The sequence below is a fragment of the Cyprinus carpio genome, chromosome B7 (genome assembly GCF_018340385.1).
Source record: "Cyprinus carpio isolate SPL01 chromosome B7, ASM1834038v1, whole genome shotgun sequence".
NCBI classification, from domain to species: domain Eukaryota; kingdom Metazoa; phylum Chordata; class Actinopteri; order Cypriniformes; family Cyprinidae; genus Cyprinus; species Cyprinus carpio.
Window position 1 is genome coordinate 39,563,632 of NC_056603.1, and position 17,410 is coordinate 39,581,041.

The 17,410-nt window shown below is 37.4% G+C and overlaps 1 protein-coding gene and 1 long non-coding RNA gene across 3 annotated transcripts in view; one reads left to right on the forward strand and one right to left on the reverse strand.

Annotated features, from left to right (window-relative positions):
• The window catches only part of LOC109061746 (myotubularin-related protein 13-like), a 132,483-nt gene extending 127,157 nt beyond the window's left edge, over positions 1–5,326 (forward strand). For both annotated transcript variants that reach the window (XM_042728612.1, XM_042728613.1), the window contains 6 exons: positions 894–1,118; positions 1,569–1,676; positions 2,234–2,424; positions 2,511–2,598; positions 2,683–2,814; positions 4,056–5,326. In XM_042728612.1, coding sequence (XP_042584546.1) covers positions 894–1,118; positions 1,569–1,676; positions 2,234–2,424; positions 2,511–2,598; positions 2,683–2,814; positions 4,056–4,154 — 843 coding nt within the window. In that variant the 3' untranslated portion in view covers positions 4,155–5,326. The remainder of the gene's footprint in view (positions 1–893; positions 1,119–1,568; positions 1,677–2,233; positions 2,425–2,510; positions 2,599–2,682; positions 2,815–4,055) is intronic.
• Positions 465–17,282, reverse strand: LOC109061750. Its single transcript, XR_002012966.2, has 4 exons — positions 17,164–17,282; positions 16,348–16,413; positions 1,308–1,423; positions 465–1,171 (listed from the first exon to the last, which is right to left on the reverse strand). It is a non-coding gene; the product is annotated as an uncharacterized LOC109061750 (long non-coding RNA).
• Between the last annotated feature and the right edge of the window lie 128 nt (positions 17,283–17,410).

The following is a 17,410-nucleotide window of genomic DNA, read 5'->3' on the forward strand; positions in this document are numbered from 1 at the left end:
AAAGTTGTTTTTAAACATAGGTATCTTCTCACTGGCAGTCATCCCCTGACACAGTTTCAAAATGAGTGAATAAGTTCAGCGAGTCACCCATAGCCCAACAAAAACATGTTTTATGAAGTTTAGTGAGAGCAAAGGGCCCTGTGGGCTGTTTCTCTTTCTTCCCCCCATTCCTTTCTTACAACCAAACACTGGAGAGAGGGTCACACGTTGTAATCTTGAAACTGTGAGATTTTAAGGTTGGGAAAGAACAAGCATCATGCTTCTTCAAAGTTCTGTAAGTGTGTTAGAGCTGAAATAATCCAATCAACAGAAAAAAAATTAAGCATGTAAATACTTAATTCCATATGTTTTATGTTTTGCGTATGTTTTCAGTTTTTTAAACGTGCGTATGTATATTTACATTTTCCGGACTGTTCAGTAAAGGAGACTGAATATTTACTAAACATTTGCTAAACAAGCTCTTCTGATAATATGGCAGCTTTTTTTTTGTTTTTTAGCGCAGATGACATTATCATGGTGGCTTTCTCTGGTTCTGAACATGGTGCCTGGGCACTGCGTATATGTTAAAGTTTTCTTCAGAATGCTTGTTATGAACATGTAAATGACTAAATGTGAATTAGATTGTAAAATTTATATAAACTGAACTTTCATAATTTGAAATCCGATCGGATTCATCCATTTGACAAAATTGACTCAGAAAATGAGTGCATGTAAACATGCATAATGGTAGACCAATACCTTCATAGGATAAGATTTTGGAAAGAGGGAGGGCCATTAATTCAGTGGTTAATTCTGGCAGAAATTCTACGGTGACTAATATTACTTACAGCACCTTTATGTAAAGTCAGAACTGAAAAATCCAACAAATAATGATTCCTTTGTTTTCCCTTTAGGCAGTGTTGAAACCGCTGATTTCGATCCCCAATCTGACGACATGGGAGTTCTACACTGGGGAGACGCTATCCACAGGCCCCTCTTATGACTGGTGTATGCTTGCGGTGCGCTCACAGAGCACAGAAGAGTCAGGCACCATTGCCACCACCAAGAGGAGGATCGTCTGGCCATGTTACAGCAGTGTCAGCCGTGCCCAGCCTGATGCCATCACCAAACTCTTGGCTGTGAGTCCATATGTCTTTGTCCTTTAATAGTTTCTCACCAAGTCCTTATCCTCCTGCAATCAAAGTGAAAATGTTACACGATGCAGTAAAATTGCAGCCGATCTGAGGAGTGAAAGGATGCATCTATCAGAAGAATGAGTAGAAGTTTCTTCTGCTTGCACCACGCAGCTGAAAAAATTCAGAGCATACCTTGTATTTTCCACGCCATGCTTTTTCATGATTTTCCTTTTGGATGTGTCCATTATTCAGTGTTTCTGAACTTCTCAAAGCACAATCTGTATCTCCTCATCCATTTTTGACGTTATCTGTGAATAGCAGGAATTATACTAGCTACTATAAAGCAAGCAACCATCAAAATACATGGACAAAAATAAGCAGAACCCAAAGATTTCCTGGTTGATCAAAGGCACCAGTAAAGGAAAGCCTTAAAATGGATTTGTGTGGTTGCAGGACATTGAGAGGCTGGAGGGAGAACTGGGGCAGCAGTCTGAGCCCTGGTACACCACGCTGGAGAAGGTGCTAGACAGCATCCAAGAAGACCTCAAACAGGAGGGCAATGTGAGTGCTGCTTCTCTGTCCGGCTAATTTAGTTCCACTTTGCTTCACAAATGTAGTTTCAACTGGCATTTCTTACGTACCTGCTTTGTTTTCCAAATTGTACATTTGACATCACACATCACACATGTATGCAACATGTATCTATTTCAAGCGCATATTAACCTTTAAGCATTGATACTGACCCTTAAATCCAGACAATTTAAGTAGTTTATAGCTGCTCTTTTGGGGTTTGGATTCTTCTGTGTAAATTACAATTTGAATATCGACTTAAAATTACATTTTTATAACAAATCTGTAATGATTTTTAGTGACCAACTCTCAAAAGTCACTTATTGATGGGGATTCTTAATAGAAACCCCAATATCACATCACCATCAAGAGCCGCAGCTTTAAGCAGTAGAAACAAAGCTGCTTATGTACGGCTTGGGGATGCAGTGGTAAAAAGGCCTTAGGAAAGCAAAAAGGAAGCATCCTTATTTGTGTACATTATGTGAGCAAGTAGCAAAGTGTCTTCTCCAGATATACTGGCCTCATTTCTTGCCCTTTTAATTTCATAGCTGCGGAAACAGTCAGTGTCCATCTCTGGTTTGGTCCCCACCTCCAACCTGCAGGCCTATCAGCGACACTCCATGTTGCAACTACCTGACAGCGGCCTCGGAGAAGACAGCAGCCCCACTGCAGTCAATGGGGTTAATCGCAGGGCAGCAACGCTCTACAATCAGTTTACCCCAAAGAATGAAGACAATAGGTAACAATGACAGACGACACTTTTGATTCCACTTAATCTAACTTTATAGAGAAAGCCAACAAGCCATCATTTCTTTGTTTATACAGATCATTTGAGGGAATCCTGTACAAGCGAGGGGCATTACTTAAAGCTTGGAAAGCTAGGTGGTTTGTACTTGACGTAACAAAACATCAGGTGAGTCGTTTATTACATTTTTGTATTTTGGTCTGTACCTTAATTTATTTATTTATTTGTCATGCATTTTGACACACCCTATAGCTGAGGTATTATGAGACGGATGAGGATACAAGCTGTCGTGGCTATATTGACCTGGCTGAAGTGGAATCTGTTCTGATTGCCACACCAACTATTGGAGCCCCCAAACACATCAGTGAAAAGGCTTTCTTTGATGTAAGTATTCCACCAGTTAATGAAGCAATGCAGTGCCTGAGACTGTGCTTTATCCAAGACATTTAGATACACCTAGTCTTGCGTTGCCAGACCTTCAGACTGACAGCAGAAGCAGCTTTGGCTGGCCAAGAACCACTCAAGAGGCCATCTGACAGGCAAATAATGCAACCTAATATAGTTCGCTTTATTCAGCATCACATTTGGAGCATAAAAATTGGTGTAAAGTCTATGCCCCTACAATAATTCACCACCATGCAACCAATAAATCATTCATTCAAGAGCGTTGTTCAGAGTCTATGCTGTGAACTTCACATACTTCTGAAAATTCAGCATTTAGTTGATCCTGATATGCGATCATTGTCACTGTTGTAAACAAAATGGTTTTCTTCTTCCATAAGGGAGTTTTGCATCACAACAGCTTTGTTTCTAGGTGAACCATTAAAGGATATGACTCATGAAAGAATGCATTCCCCGAAAATCCTGTAGAATTTAACTAATCAGGTGATAACGACTTCAAGATTCCTAAATACTTTCCCATTTTGTGTGCCTTGTGACATCTGAGGCTGAGACTGTATAGATGTAAAAAGACGGTGCATTCATACTACTCTAAATGGGAGAAAGTGCAGTGCAAAATATGGCAGAATAACTCCCACCTTCTAAAGAAAAGAGCCAGTCAGTAGTCATTGTGTCACTGCTGCTGCTCCGGTTGCGATGGAAATGCCGTTTCCAGACACTTGTTTAGGACTGCACGTGTGAATTGACTGGTCCAGCCTGAATTATAAGCTTTTGTTAATGTGAGCACAAGAGACAACATTCACGGGGCAGTCCATTTTAGATTTTGTTGCTGGTTTGAAATGTGTTGTTCAGATGTGACCATGGCAAGCTATTTTTGAGATTTAAGGATTTTCCCATTCAAGTAGATAGGATATGGCCTTGGATGCCTGAAATAGCTGCCTGGAGGCGCTGCAAACATGGCCACAGAGTAAACAGACTTCCCTTGAAAGGGAATTTGCTGTACTCCCTCAGCCGTGACTACACTAACAATAGAAGCACATGGCTGTTGTACCTGTAATATTCTGATAAAAAAAAACCTATCCTTAATATTTATAGTAGGTGCCATCCTTATGCTAGAAAAGCTGGTACTTACCATGTAAAATAAGGTTAATAGTAATATTATATGTTTGTCCTTGCTTAATAGAAGTACATTAAAATCTCTTCTCTCTTTTTCTTTGTCCCTGCAGCTGAAGACCACTAAACGAGTATACAACTTCTGTGCAGCAGATGCTCAGAATGCCCAGCTATGGATTGATAAAATCCAGAGCTGCATCTCAGATGCATGAAGCCTTTTTCTTCTACATGACTCATCAGCACCACCTCTCACTGCAGGGAGACTCACTGTGCAATTAGTAGGACCATAGTAAATCCTCCAGTGCCTGTTGAAAATCCAAAAGACTCCTGAGAAACTGCACCTGAGCAGTGACGTACAAAAACACTGCCCTGAATTTCCTGCATCCCACTACCTGCGCTCAAAAACTTGATCCTGAGTTTCTGTTTCAGGTGATTGGTAATATGATGCAATGCACTACTCTGATATTTGCGGAACAAACTGCTACATGCAACTAAGACAAAGCAATAGCACTAAACATAAGCTCGGGGTCAAAATAGCAGTGAAAAGAGGTGTGTTCTCCAAAACAAAAATACTGTTGCTGCTGTTAAAATGCAAAACAAGCACCAAAATCTGACAAATGTTTAGAAAGATGCACAATGTGTAAAAGGCAAATAATTTGCACTTACTGATATGCACTCCGTACAAACAGATTTTTAAACAACTAGGCTAAAGGCATTATGTTTTAACGACACATAAAAGCTTGGAGCAGACAACCTTATGCTCTAGTGTGCAAAGTATTTTTTATATATATTTGCAAAAACTTTTTTTTTCCAATTATGAATGTTATACTCATGTGTAACAGAGTTGTTGTTCTGTAAATTATTTTTTAAGCATCAAAAGTGTCACCTGTGTGTTTTTGTTGAATGGAGAGTCTTATGTACATATATTACAATTCCAGCTTTTTATATTCTGCTGAATATGCTGTTAAATATGTTTTTCTAACCTTTTATTCTAACTTGAAATAAACACTCATATTTATACTTAATTACAGACAATTTACCGACCAAGCAAAGCACTTCCTGCCAGAGATGGTTATCAGTAATCCGTTTGTTTGAAATGAAGGGAAGAACACTATATTACTCCATTCTCTGTGAGGTTATGTGTGATTTTGATGGCTTTTTGAGGCACTAAGGTTTTATCCATTTGTTTTGGTAGCATATCTGTAAAGTTTTATGAAACACGAAAAAATATCAGGCAAGATGTCTGTTACTGAATCTAAAATGATGTTACTGTATGTACAATACTTTGTGGTGCCACTAATGTTTCTGGTTTGTTTACTGTTTTTGGTTATATCTTGTTTTGGATTTTGCTGTTATTTGAAATAAATATAGAGAAGATTAATTACTTTTTGTGACTGCATGACTATATATCCTAAATTCTGCATGAACAATAAGACCTATAAAGTATGTTATGAAAGTATGTAAGAATGCAAACACTAAATTTCATATGCTGATGCATCCATAAAGTGTAAAAATCCTCAAAACAACATTTTTACTGGACATGAGGCAAAAATGCAGATATTTCAGCAATATTGGTTTTTAAATTGGGTCAGAAGAAAACGCTATAGTTTATAACATTTAGATTTTGATAGAACATGCATTTACAATGATCTGTAAAGGATAAGTGACATGCATAGAAAGTTGGCTTTGCAGACTGTCACACAGAAAACAAAAACTAGTCACCCACTTTGGACACTGCATGTGGCATGAACAATGTGACATTAAGATAGAATATTAAGATATATGTTTTCTATTACATTCTAGTTTGCATTCTATTCAATCAGGGCTCCAAACTGCGACTAACAGTCGCATTTGCGACCATAAATATTAATTTGCGAGTGACGTTTTTGCTGAGGTCGCCACTGGCGAACTACCCGCCGAAAAGCTCCTAGGAAACCGCTAAAAAAGTTTTCTCCGGCGGTGATTTGCTTCCATTCTAGCAGCGCCCCGTCTGTGATAAAAAGAACTCGGGCCGAAGGTTAATACACACAACTACACCGAGTGTCGACCTGCCGCGTGTACAACAGCTTTCAGCCGAGATCGGCACATGTATAGTGTGCCGTCTGTCAGCCAGAAGTGTTTTGTAGAGTCGGCGTGGCTCTGGCCCATTATCTTCTCACCGATGCCGAGACTGAACCGACAGAGACGCATTTCAGCCAGAATCAAGCCCGAGTGTTATTGCTATCTGGGTATATATTTTACATGTTATAACTTAAAAAATTGAATGTAATGCCTTTTTTTTCCTAATTGTTTTGCGATCAATCTTTTGTTATGTTCACGTATTAAACTGAGACGATGCGCATTAAAGTTTTAGTGGAAAAAGAGAGTTTCAAACAGTCCTCATCTCTGCCGCACATCAGTGCTGACGCACACAGTCTGATAAACGCAGCTCCGCTGTGCAGCGAGAGAGACATGACGGAGACGGAAGAAGGGAAACTGTAGAAAATACAGCACAACTTGAACAAACTAGAACAGGTAAAGCTGTCAGCTGTGTGAATACTGGCAACATCGTTAACAATTCTCGTTTATAATAATTACTAATATGGCTTCTTCTAAACAAGATCTTGGTCTGTGTTCTTTTAATTCTTTTAATAACTTCATTATTTGAAGTGCAACTGCCGTCCAGTAATCGCAAAAAGGTCTGTGCTTTGTCAATTCTTAATAAAAAGTACCAGCTTTAAAATTATTCCGAATTCATAACGAAATTCAAACAATACAGTTTTGGCGCGCCTTAATGCGGCAGGCGCGGTCGCTTTATTAAGCGCCTAGGGCAAGTGAAACCATTTAATCTTTCTCTTTACTAATATAGTACATAGTGAACATAAATTAACATCAAAATATAGGCTATTTTATAAGAGATCCTACAGTACACTTACTGAAATGTCTCATGTAAAAGCTCATTCAGTGTTTCAAACTGCGGAAAACCTGTAAAGCTTGTAAACACTGCAACGTAATATACAGTTTACCTTAGAATAACCATTAAGTGTCCATAAGCTCATCAGTCAGCTAAAAAATAAAGGTGCTTAAAAGGTTCTTCACAGAACCATTTTTGGTTCCACAAAGAAGCATTCAGTCAAAGGCTCTTTAAAGAACCATCTCTTTCTTTATAATCTGGAGATCCTTCTTTCGCCACAAAGAATCTTTTGTGAAACAGAAAGGTTCTTCAGATGTTAAAGGTTCTTTATGAAACCATTTAGACAAAAAAGGTTCTTCTATGTTATCGTCGGATAGAAGAACATGACAGTATGATTGAAATGTTAAAATGTAAATAAATAAATAAATAATAATCATAAAATAAACACGTTTATTCTGTGGCACCTAAAAAAAATTATTTGGCTCCTAAGTTTTTTTGTTATAGGAGCCAGTGTCACCTTACTCGATTTTTTTGTTTGGAGCCCTGTATTCCATAACGTTTAGTGTAATAGAATCTATTCATACAGACTGACGGCACAAATGCATCAATAAAAAAGTATCTGTTCCATTTACTAGCCCAATCTCATTCATCTTTATAAATTAAGCCCTGCCATTTATTCTTAGCACTGCCATAAGGGGTTCTGTAATGGCCATTAGAGTAAACTTTTTTCTTTCAGGTCAACAGCTGCCATGGCAGAGCAGCAGTTCAGTAAAAACAACACTCACTCCTCAACTGTCAGTATGCTTTTAGTTAACCACCTTAATAACAACACCTTAGGTTAAACAGCACTGACACGTGGAAGTAACTCTATCAGCCCCTTGAGTACTGTGGATCGTCACAGCCACAGTAATGCAAGCACACATAAGTGCCATGAGACAGGACAGCATGCTTGCAAATGTGCTGACCAAACTGTGGGGTTTATCTGGCTTGCCCTGACGTACCAAAATGTAATTTTGGTTTACATTGTCAAAGTCATTTTACAGCCTGGACCATATATAGACTTGAAACTAGAGGCCATAAATATAGCTCCTCTGCAGATATGTAAGAACATTGTTGCTCTGACTAGCACCTGTCATCAAGCACCATGAAATGCTGTATAACCCTCATGCAAGTTGCATAAACGTCTTAATTCATGAATTCAACCTAAAGCTTCTCATGAATGATATCCACTAGTCTTTAAAAGCTATTTAATCCAGTCAGGGTGTAACGGTATGAAATGAAAATTCATCCACGCCTATGTTTCTTTCTGTATAAAATGTTCAAATTTTAAATTAAGTTTCGTTACCATATAACAAATATATAAAACATTTATAATTAGCTTGATTTTATTTATTTTTTTGATGCGTAGAAGACTACATCAGTAGACTACATCAAGAACATAGCATGCAGCTGCCCTACATATTTGTAAATGTTATTTTGACACTAAAAATACAGTATTTTAACGAAATCTATTAATCAAAATTCATCAGAAAACAACAAATGGTTTTAAAAAATCTTGCCCTTAAAAAAAGAGCAAATTCTAATATATTATTTTAATCAAAATTCATCAGAAAACAACAAATGGTTTTAAAAAATCTTGCCCTTAAAATATTAATCATTAATAAACCACTGCTCACTCAATCATTTAATAGGAAATTCTATTCATGACAGGACATCCCAGAAGAGATCAGCTTTAAAGATTAACATTGAAATATTAAACCTTGAAAATAAATTTTGTGCCACAAACAGATGTTATAGTAAAGAAATGCTAAGTGGCAATAATTGGTTCTCTCTTCAGACCTCAATAGACAGATATGTCACTGTAGAGGCCAGGGCAGTTCAAGTTCGTCATCATTTGGCTTTGCCTTCAGCATGTCAGCTTGTATAATTTGATACACTGTGTGATTCCGCCAATTCATATGTAATACATGCCTTCCATTGAGAAAAAAAAATGGGGAAACAAGAAGTCTCGCCTTTCTTCCGGGGTTCTGAACAGGATATCTCAACTTAATAAACAGTAAGATGAAACAGCTACAAATCCTTGTTGGATACACCTACCAGGTCTCATCTAACGATCACAGCCAAGTGGTCTCATTTGCTGTAATGTATAAGTAAAAGAGGCCACAGGCGCCTTTGAGGCGAGACACTGCAGTGCCTCTCCGCTCCTAGAAAAAAAAAAAAAGCTGATGGGACTGAGGTTTGCAAGAGCATTGAGGACGTGCATGATGTGGGCTAGTTGTTCCCTGCTGACTTGTATTGAGAGCAGGTGTTGGCCTGGCAAAACATCTGGACTGGGGCTCTCACAATTTTCTCCAAATATAGATGCCTCCTGGAGTGGAGGATTAGAGAGGGAAGCAGCGGAAGAGGGAATCCCTCCAGAATGCTTGGAATGGGACAAATGGGATGCTCTAGAGGAATGGAAGTTAACTGGCCGTCACAGGAGACTTATGAATCTGTTGGATGTCTCAGTGACTGAAGTCATAACAGTTCATCTTCATAAATGGTTTAAATGTGAGCTTTTCCATGCAGATTAAGCTCATATAAAAAGTAAACATTTTCCATAAAACATTTTATTTAAAGGATTACACATTAAACTGTTTACTCTTTCAGAGTTTTATGTAGCTTTATCACAAGAGGTTGTTGTTTATTCCGGGCGCTAATACTTGCTGGTCATAGTTTAACTTGAATTTCAGAGCAAATCCGACTGTCTGACATATTTCAGATTCTTGTTGGCAGCCGCCACACATGGCAGATGTTCTTGTCTAAACACTAAAGTGTTTGACTGCTCACAAATCAGCAATGTGAACAATGCAAGTGTGGCAAAAGCGTGCAGAATGGGGATTACATGTAGGCTGAATGCAGGTGGCACTGGCGTGCAGAACACACCTGTCCCAAAGATAGGTCACGTCATTCCACTTCCTGTTACCAAAAAAGAATCAACATCACATTATACGCTCAATGCCATCATGTCAGCACCCTATCTAGCTAGCTGGTAAATAGCTGTGGTTTGGTAAGGTTGGCTGTAGCAATGACGTATTTTTGTAGGCCTACCCTGAAGTTAGCCTCACCTTGGTTCCCTCAACAAAAACCCAGAAGGATTTTTCTATGGGTTATTGCAGAAAATGTAGAGCTCTGTGACCAACAAAAGTAATTTTTACACATTATTCATCATGATAATCTTCACAAATCAACACAACTTTTATGAATTTTAAAGCCTAAATACGATCGCCAGAAGTAAAAAAGCGAAACAAACTACACCACCTTCAACATCACAACCATTAAGCTTCAAACAACTCTTTCAGTCTTTTCCCCCAAAATTTCAGCCAGATTAGTTTGCAAGAGCACACTAGAGTAAATGCAGCAGACTAGAGTAAATTACTTTACCTGGTAAACATGATGACATTTATTGTCCCGGACAACCTATTCTAGCAACTATTGCTAACTAATGTTGATTAAAAGCTTTTGCTAAATAAAAGCTTTTTGATGTATTTTTTTGTTTTTTTGTAGATTAAAACATGAAAATATCTTGAGCTTTTGTAAACATCCGACCTTGTTTTACCAAAAATTGAGCTTTTGTAAACATCCAACCTTGTTTTACCAAAAACGTCCTACAAAAACGGCACTCTACTGTAGCTCACCATGATGTAAACTTTACTACTGTAGTTACTAGTTAGGGGAATGATCAAAATTCATTAACAAAACAAGATTAATATCAGGTTGGGTTACGCTTGAATGGGTCACACCAGCAAAACTAGAAAAGGTTGGAATCACCAATGTTGGGGAATGCTAAATTCATATGAAAGGGCCTTAACGGAGTCCCACAAAGACCCCCAAAGTTAATTTACTATGGAAGAGTTATTACCTCTGCGAGAGGTAGTTAGAGCAGATGCACTGTTGGCTTTCACTTGGTGTCAATCATCTGTGAAGCCCCATGTGTTGATATTATTTAGTCAGCATGGCTGTGGACTGTAAAATCTACCACCCATCCAGACCATAATGAGCACTAAACAATGAAGTCATCAAGAAAAACAAAAAAAGCCTTTGCCTGAAAATATGTTCATGAATCTACTTTTGCATTATATGAAAGTAAGTCAAACTGTGCTTTCAAAACCCAACATGTGAAGTAATTTCAAACGTGTCTTGTCAGTTTATCTGTGTGCTTTCAATTACAGTGATGTCTTCTATTAGTCATCACGTTTCTGAGTAGAAAAACAGAATGATAGTTTATGGAAAACTTGAGAGCCACCAGCACGCAGCTATCAGATTCATTCATCTGTTATTGAGTAAGACTAGGCCTAGAGGTATATCATTTGAATGACAGCCAGTCATGCAAACAAACAAGCCCTTTAAAGGAGCTATTGCCGCAATGTTTTCTGATGCCCTTGGAGAACAAGTACTTGAAGGAGCTTCAATTTGTTTTGTGCATAAAGTGGCGAAATAAACATGAACTAAATAATAAAGGACATAAAGTTTCCCACTTCTTTAGATGTTGCCGTCCAATGTGTCCAAACAATGGATCTCGTTCACATAGTGTGTGTATGCTTAAATTTGTGTGTGAATTCTGTGCATGGATGTTTCCACAAACAAATCATTTAATTTTTTTTTTTTCAATTTGTTTCAATTTTTTAAATTTTTTGTTATTTATTACTTCACAAGTTCACACTAACATATAATTAGCTGAAGTATATAATGCATATTTGGCGTGCTGTCTGGGGAAGGGCTCCGAGCTCGGGAATGGCCCGAACCTAGAGTACCCCCCCCACATAAGTGTAAAATGAACTCTAAGTGGAGGAGATGCTGATAAACCGTCAATGGATAGGGGTAAGTCTGTAAAGCTGTATTTATACCCTAGTGTTGATTATCTTAAGTGAGCTCCACCTGTGCTAATTAGGCTAAGTATCTGACGTGCTCCTTCCGAACCTTGTTAATAAAACATCATTAAAAAAAAATTCTAAATTTAAAAAAAAAAAAAAAGTAGGAACCCACACATACACAAAAATGACCTACTCTGGGTGGACGTTCTGTATAATAATGCTAAGAACTTCTATACATAGATATTTCAAATTAAATATATTTAATCATACACAGTTAAAGTGTAAACTTGAGCTGCAAGGTTCCTCTGTATAACAACACAACACAGGAATGTGAATGTACAACTGGCTAATGAGAGGCGTGTAATCTAGTTCTGTATAAAAGGTGTTTACTGTGTATGACAGTGACTCCTGGCATTGCTCGAGGATCGTTTACTGAGAGCGACGAAAGGCTGTAATCAAAAAGATTGCACAGAAAGCCCTTATATGAGATGGTTTGGGCAATGTTTTACCTCAGGCACGCAGTCGCTCATTTAAAACACTCCAAATTCATTACCACTAAAATTAGGTAGAATTTTTTGTGAGGAATTTTCGTGCATACAAATACGAGATAATCCATGCAATTATTTGTCAATAAGAACCACTGTATTTTGCAGCACATTAATCTATCACTTTAAGCAGCCAAATGAGACTGCATACTTGTTATTCCAACATAGATTGTATAGCATGCATTCATCTGCGAAAATTATTAGCAACTATTATGGTAAAAAAAATAGACTTTAAGATATAGACTACATTAAATGTTACTTGCACTAATCTAAATAAATGACTAAAGTGCACATTGTTTTCTAGACATTTGCAGTAAGCCTATTTTACTAATAAAAAACAATATTACAACAAAGTGGCTTCACTTTTTATGATGTCATGAGCAATCCATTTCTCTATTATAGATCAGTAGTTACTGGTTTTACAAAATTACAAAAGCATTTTTAATATATTTGGTCACACTTTATTTTAAGGTCTAATTCTCACTATTAACAAACCATTAACTACAACTTTTTCCTCAAAAAACTCCTAATTTGCTGCTTATTAATAGTAAGATAGTTGTTAAGTTTAGATGTTGAGTAGGATTAGGGATGTAGAATATAGTCATGCAGATTAAGTGCTTTATAAGTACTAAAAAAACAGCTAAAATGTTATTAATAGGCATGGTAATAAGCAACTAGTTAATAGTGAGAATTGGTGCCTATACTAAAGTAATACCATACATTTATATTTCTGTTAATATATTGGATTTTAAGAACATTTCAGTTTACTTTTGACTTTGATCCTCGATGTCCAGTGTAAAGTCTTGAAACAAAACCAGCTGAGAACCACTGACTGCTCAATACTCAAAAACAATGTGTGCTTGTAATTCGTGTTTGTCCAAAGCCTTTATAATGGCAATGACCGCAGCGCAAGTTCAGTTGACATGTCAAGGCCTGTTATCCATACCAGCTATGGCCTAAGAATGAACTGTTCCCTTTCATTTGCATCATTGCAGTTCTGAGTGTGACTTTAGTGTCACGGCTCCAATGTCTAACATTTGTTTTGTTAAAACCCACAGATGAGCTCAGCTAATGCCACAAGCTCTGCAGGTATTAGACGTTAGAAATTGCACGTGGGCTCTATTTTCCTGCCCAGTGCCAGAAATAAAGACACAGCGTAACAGTCCTGTTTGTTTTGACACTCACTTGTGAAGACTAGTGTCTATTCAATGTCTTATGTTGCATTGTAAGGACATGTTTTCGGGAATCTGGTTTCCTAAGTGTTCTAATTTGTCAGCATTTATGGAATGAGTTTCAGTTTCTTTTCTGGAACAAAGTTCAAAGGAAGTTCAGCACATTGCCTTGATTAATTAACTTAAATCTGAATCTGCAGATTTGTCAGTTGCTTGAGAGTAGTTTGAGTATTTTTAACTATTATGTGTGACCCTGGACCACAAAACCAGTCATAAGTGGCACAAGTATATTTGTAGCAATAGCCAGCAATACATTGCATGGGTCAAAATGATAGATTTTTCTTTTATGCCAAAAATCAATAGGATATTAAGTAAAAATCATGTTCCATTAAGACTTTTTGTAAATTTGCCTACCATAAATATATCAAAACTTAATTTTTGATTAGTAATATGCATTGATAAGATCTTAATTTGCACACCTTAAAGGCTATTTTCTCTATATTTAGATTTTTTGCACCCTCAGATTCCAGATTTTCAAATCGTTGTATCTCAGCCAAATATTTTCCTATAACATATTTCAATGGAAAGCTTATTTACTCAGCTTTCAGCTGACGCAGAAATCTCAATTTCAAAATATTGACCCTTATGACTGGTTTTGTGACAGGGTCAGATATATAGTTAATAATGCATTAACTTCTAATATAGCACATTTAATTATGCCTCTGCTAGGCTTCATTCCCAAAAAGTATACATTCCCAGACTCTATTACTAGAATAATGGCTTAATCCAGAATAGAAGGACCTATACAAACCTTCTGGACAAATACAGCCTTAAAAGGATTGTTTACTAAGTATATATATATATAAAAAAAAAAAAAAACACACAGGAAGCCAAACAACATTTGATGCCCATTTACATTCAAAAAGATTTCCCAGAAGTAGATTCCACAGAAGGAAGTCATGCAGGTTTGGAACGACATGAGGGTGTGTAAATGGCAAAATTGTCATTTTGGTGTGAACAATTCCATTAAATGCTGTTCATTGGAATCAGTGTGGTTGCAAGTCATTTCAGTTGTTAACAGGTGTACCTACCTTATAGTACCCAATTGTATCATGAGGCGACATGTGAACTTCACTGTCTGCACTCACTGGCAGTCGCCGCAGTGTGATTGATATTTCAATTATTAAAAAAAAAGAAAAAAAAAGGCATGTATAATTATGGAATAACCACTGAAGAACTACTTATTGGCTTATACCTCTTCCTCTTGAGTGGGACATAAGGCATCAGTGATATGTTTCCACTTGGCTCGATCATTTGCAGCACGCTGTATGTATTGATGTTCAGGCCCACCTGCATGGCAAATCTGTTCAGTCTGTCTGTCTTTTCTTGGAGATGTTTGAATTTTGTGGAGAATACAGCAAGGTCACTGGCAAAGTCAAGTTCTTCAAGCTGTGAGAAGGGGGTCTATTGGATGCCTCTGGGTCTGTCAGCTGTTGTTTTCCACATTATCCAGTCGTTTGTGACCACAAAGAGGATTGGAGAGACGATACAGCCCTGCGGCACACCAGACTTTACAGGGAACCATTCTGACAAGTGTCCGTCTACAATGACGCTGCATTTGTAGGGGGAACCATTCTGACAAGTGTCCGTCTACAATGACGCTGCATTTGATTTTCCTGTGGAACACCCTCATCAGCGAAACTTTGGTGAAACTCCAAAGTTCCACTTGATGCATTGTTCAGTGATGTAAAGATCTGGTCTATGCACCTCTTCCACTTCTGAATCCTGCTAGTTTAAAGTCATAATTTGGTCAATTCTGTATAGAAGAACTCTACAGAAAACTTTTGATGGGACTGAGAGCAACTGTGATGCCACGCCAGTTGTCACAGCTCTGAAGATCACCCTTCTTGGGAAGTTTCACAGTAAGGTCTTTATTCCAGTCATCTGGGATGGTCTCTTGTTCTCAGATATTTCTAAAGAGGTCTGTGAGAACCTTGCATGAGGTATCGAGGTCTGCCTTAAGCATTTCTGCACGGATGGAATCAATTCCTGCAGTGTTTCCATTTTTCATGGCTTTCCTGGGGTACTAGTATGGCTATCGAGAATGTCACCTGTTGCAGAGGGATTAGCAGGGTCATCTGGCTCTGGGTGGTTGAGTACTTCATGGAAGTATTGTACCCATTTGCTTTTTCTTGGTCGGTAGTGAGGTTGTTGCCATTTTTGTCTTTAACAGGCATGACTGGTTTGCCATTTTTGGCACTTCACTTCTTGTATGCTTCCTGTGCCCTTTTAAGAAGTTTTGGGGATTTAATGGCCAGCATCTTGACTTTAATACAAAAAGACTGTTGTATTTGTATTAAATATATTTTTATACTTTCAATAAATTTTAATCTATAATATATTTCACGTCAAGTTCACCCAAAAATGGCAAAATGGCACCAGTGTGATGACAAATTGTTGAATAAAGTCGTTATTTTTTTTTTAAACATTTTTTTGGGAACCTCAGTTGTGTTGCTGTCTATGCAGGGTCAGACAGTTCTCAGATTCCATCGAAAATATCTTAATTTGTGTTCCGAAGATGAACGAAGGTCTTACGGGTTTGAAACGACATGAGGGTGAGTAATTATGACAGAATTTTCATTTTTTGATGAACTAACCCTTTAAATCTGCGTACTGTGTCATGGATTAACACTTAATTTAATCAAAAGTTTAAGTACTCAGTCTTGTCTTATGTTTTCATTAATTTTAATTCATTTCTGAGCTGGCTGATTTAGTAATTAAAGGGTTTAATAAAAGGGTTTTGTTGAAAGGAAAAAATGAATGGGGTCTGTACTTAGGTTGCTGAAAGTGAGTGGTCTCTGAATTCTACAGAAGTGTAAATAAATAAATAAATGAAAAGCCATGTGTACCATTTTTCTGATCTTTGCTTGTATGTCACTCACCTCCACATCACCGGTGCCTCCTGGACTTCTCCCATCCTCCTGCTCTCCCTCAGGTACAACTCCTTACTGTGGAGAACGTTAAAATAGATATATCTCTTAACAAGTCTGGTATAAAAATATATTAAGCCTTTCCAAATATATAGAAAAGTCTTTTCTAGAAATTCAAAGCATACTGCTTGTACCTGTATACTTTGCATATTTAGAACAATAGTGAGTTTTTTGTGAGATATTTTGGGACTTGGCTCAAAATAAAATATGAATATTTTTGCACATTCGTTCCCTTCACTCCATCAATATGTTGTTCACATAATCGCAATGCATTTAGCAAACATCTGGCCTCTGTAAAAATTGCTCAGGGAATTTCGCGCGCTTCGACTAATGTCTTTGAACGTTTTAGTGGGTGGCACGATGATTTTTTTTCTTATTAATACTGCTTTTTACACGTTATATGTTTAATATATACTGCAATAAGCTTACTTGTAGTTTTAAATTTGATCTTACTGAGTGTGGGGATTTGATTTGTAATGGTCTACTGCATTCGCGCTTAACTAACGTTAAATCTCTAAGCCAATGTCAGCTTTTATGTCCAAAATAAAGTTATTAAAACGCAAGTATTCAAGGGATAAGTCACACTAAAAGCATTGGTAAAAAGAAAACTGCTGATGTTGTTCTTATTAGTAGGCCTAACGTTATACGGCCAAGCCGAAGTCAACACAGAGGCGATATTCAGTTATCAAATATTATATGATATTCAGTAAATAAAAGACATCATATTGAGTAGGCCTAACGTACATTTTAGACAATATTACCACTTACATTGTCTATTTTTACTTCGCCAACGAAAACAATTTCAAAAGCAGTATAAACCGTCGCACTGTCTCCGAGCGTTCAAACACACACAAATGGAACTTTTTTCGCGAATGAATCAGTTCAAATGTACCGGTTGAATAAATGATTCAATGATTCACTTATAAAGAAAGTCCCTACTGGTGGATTGATGTAACCTGCAAAAAGAACCACTGAAAAATATGTGGGACTGTAACTGTTTTTTGCAAGTTACAGT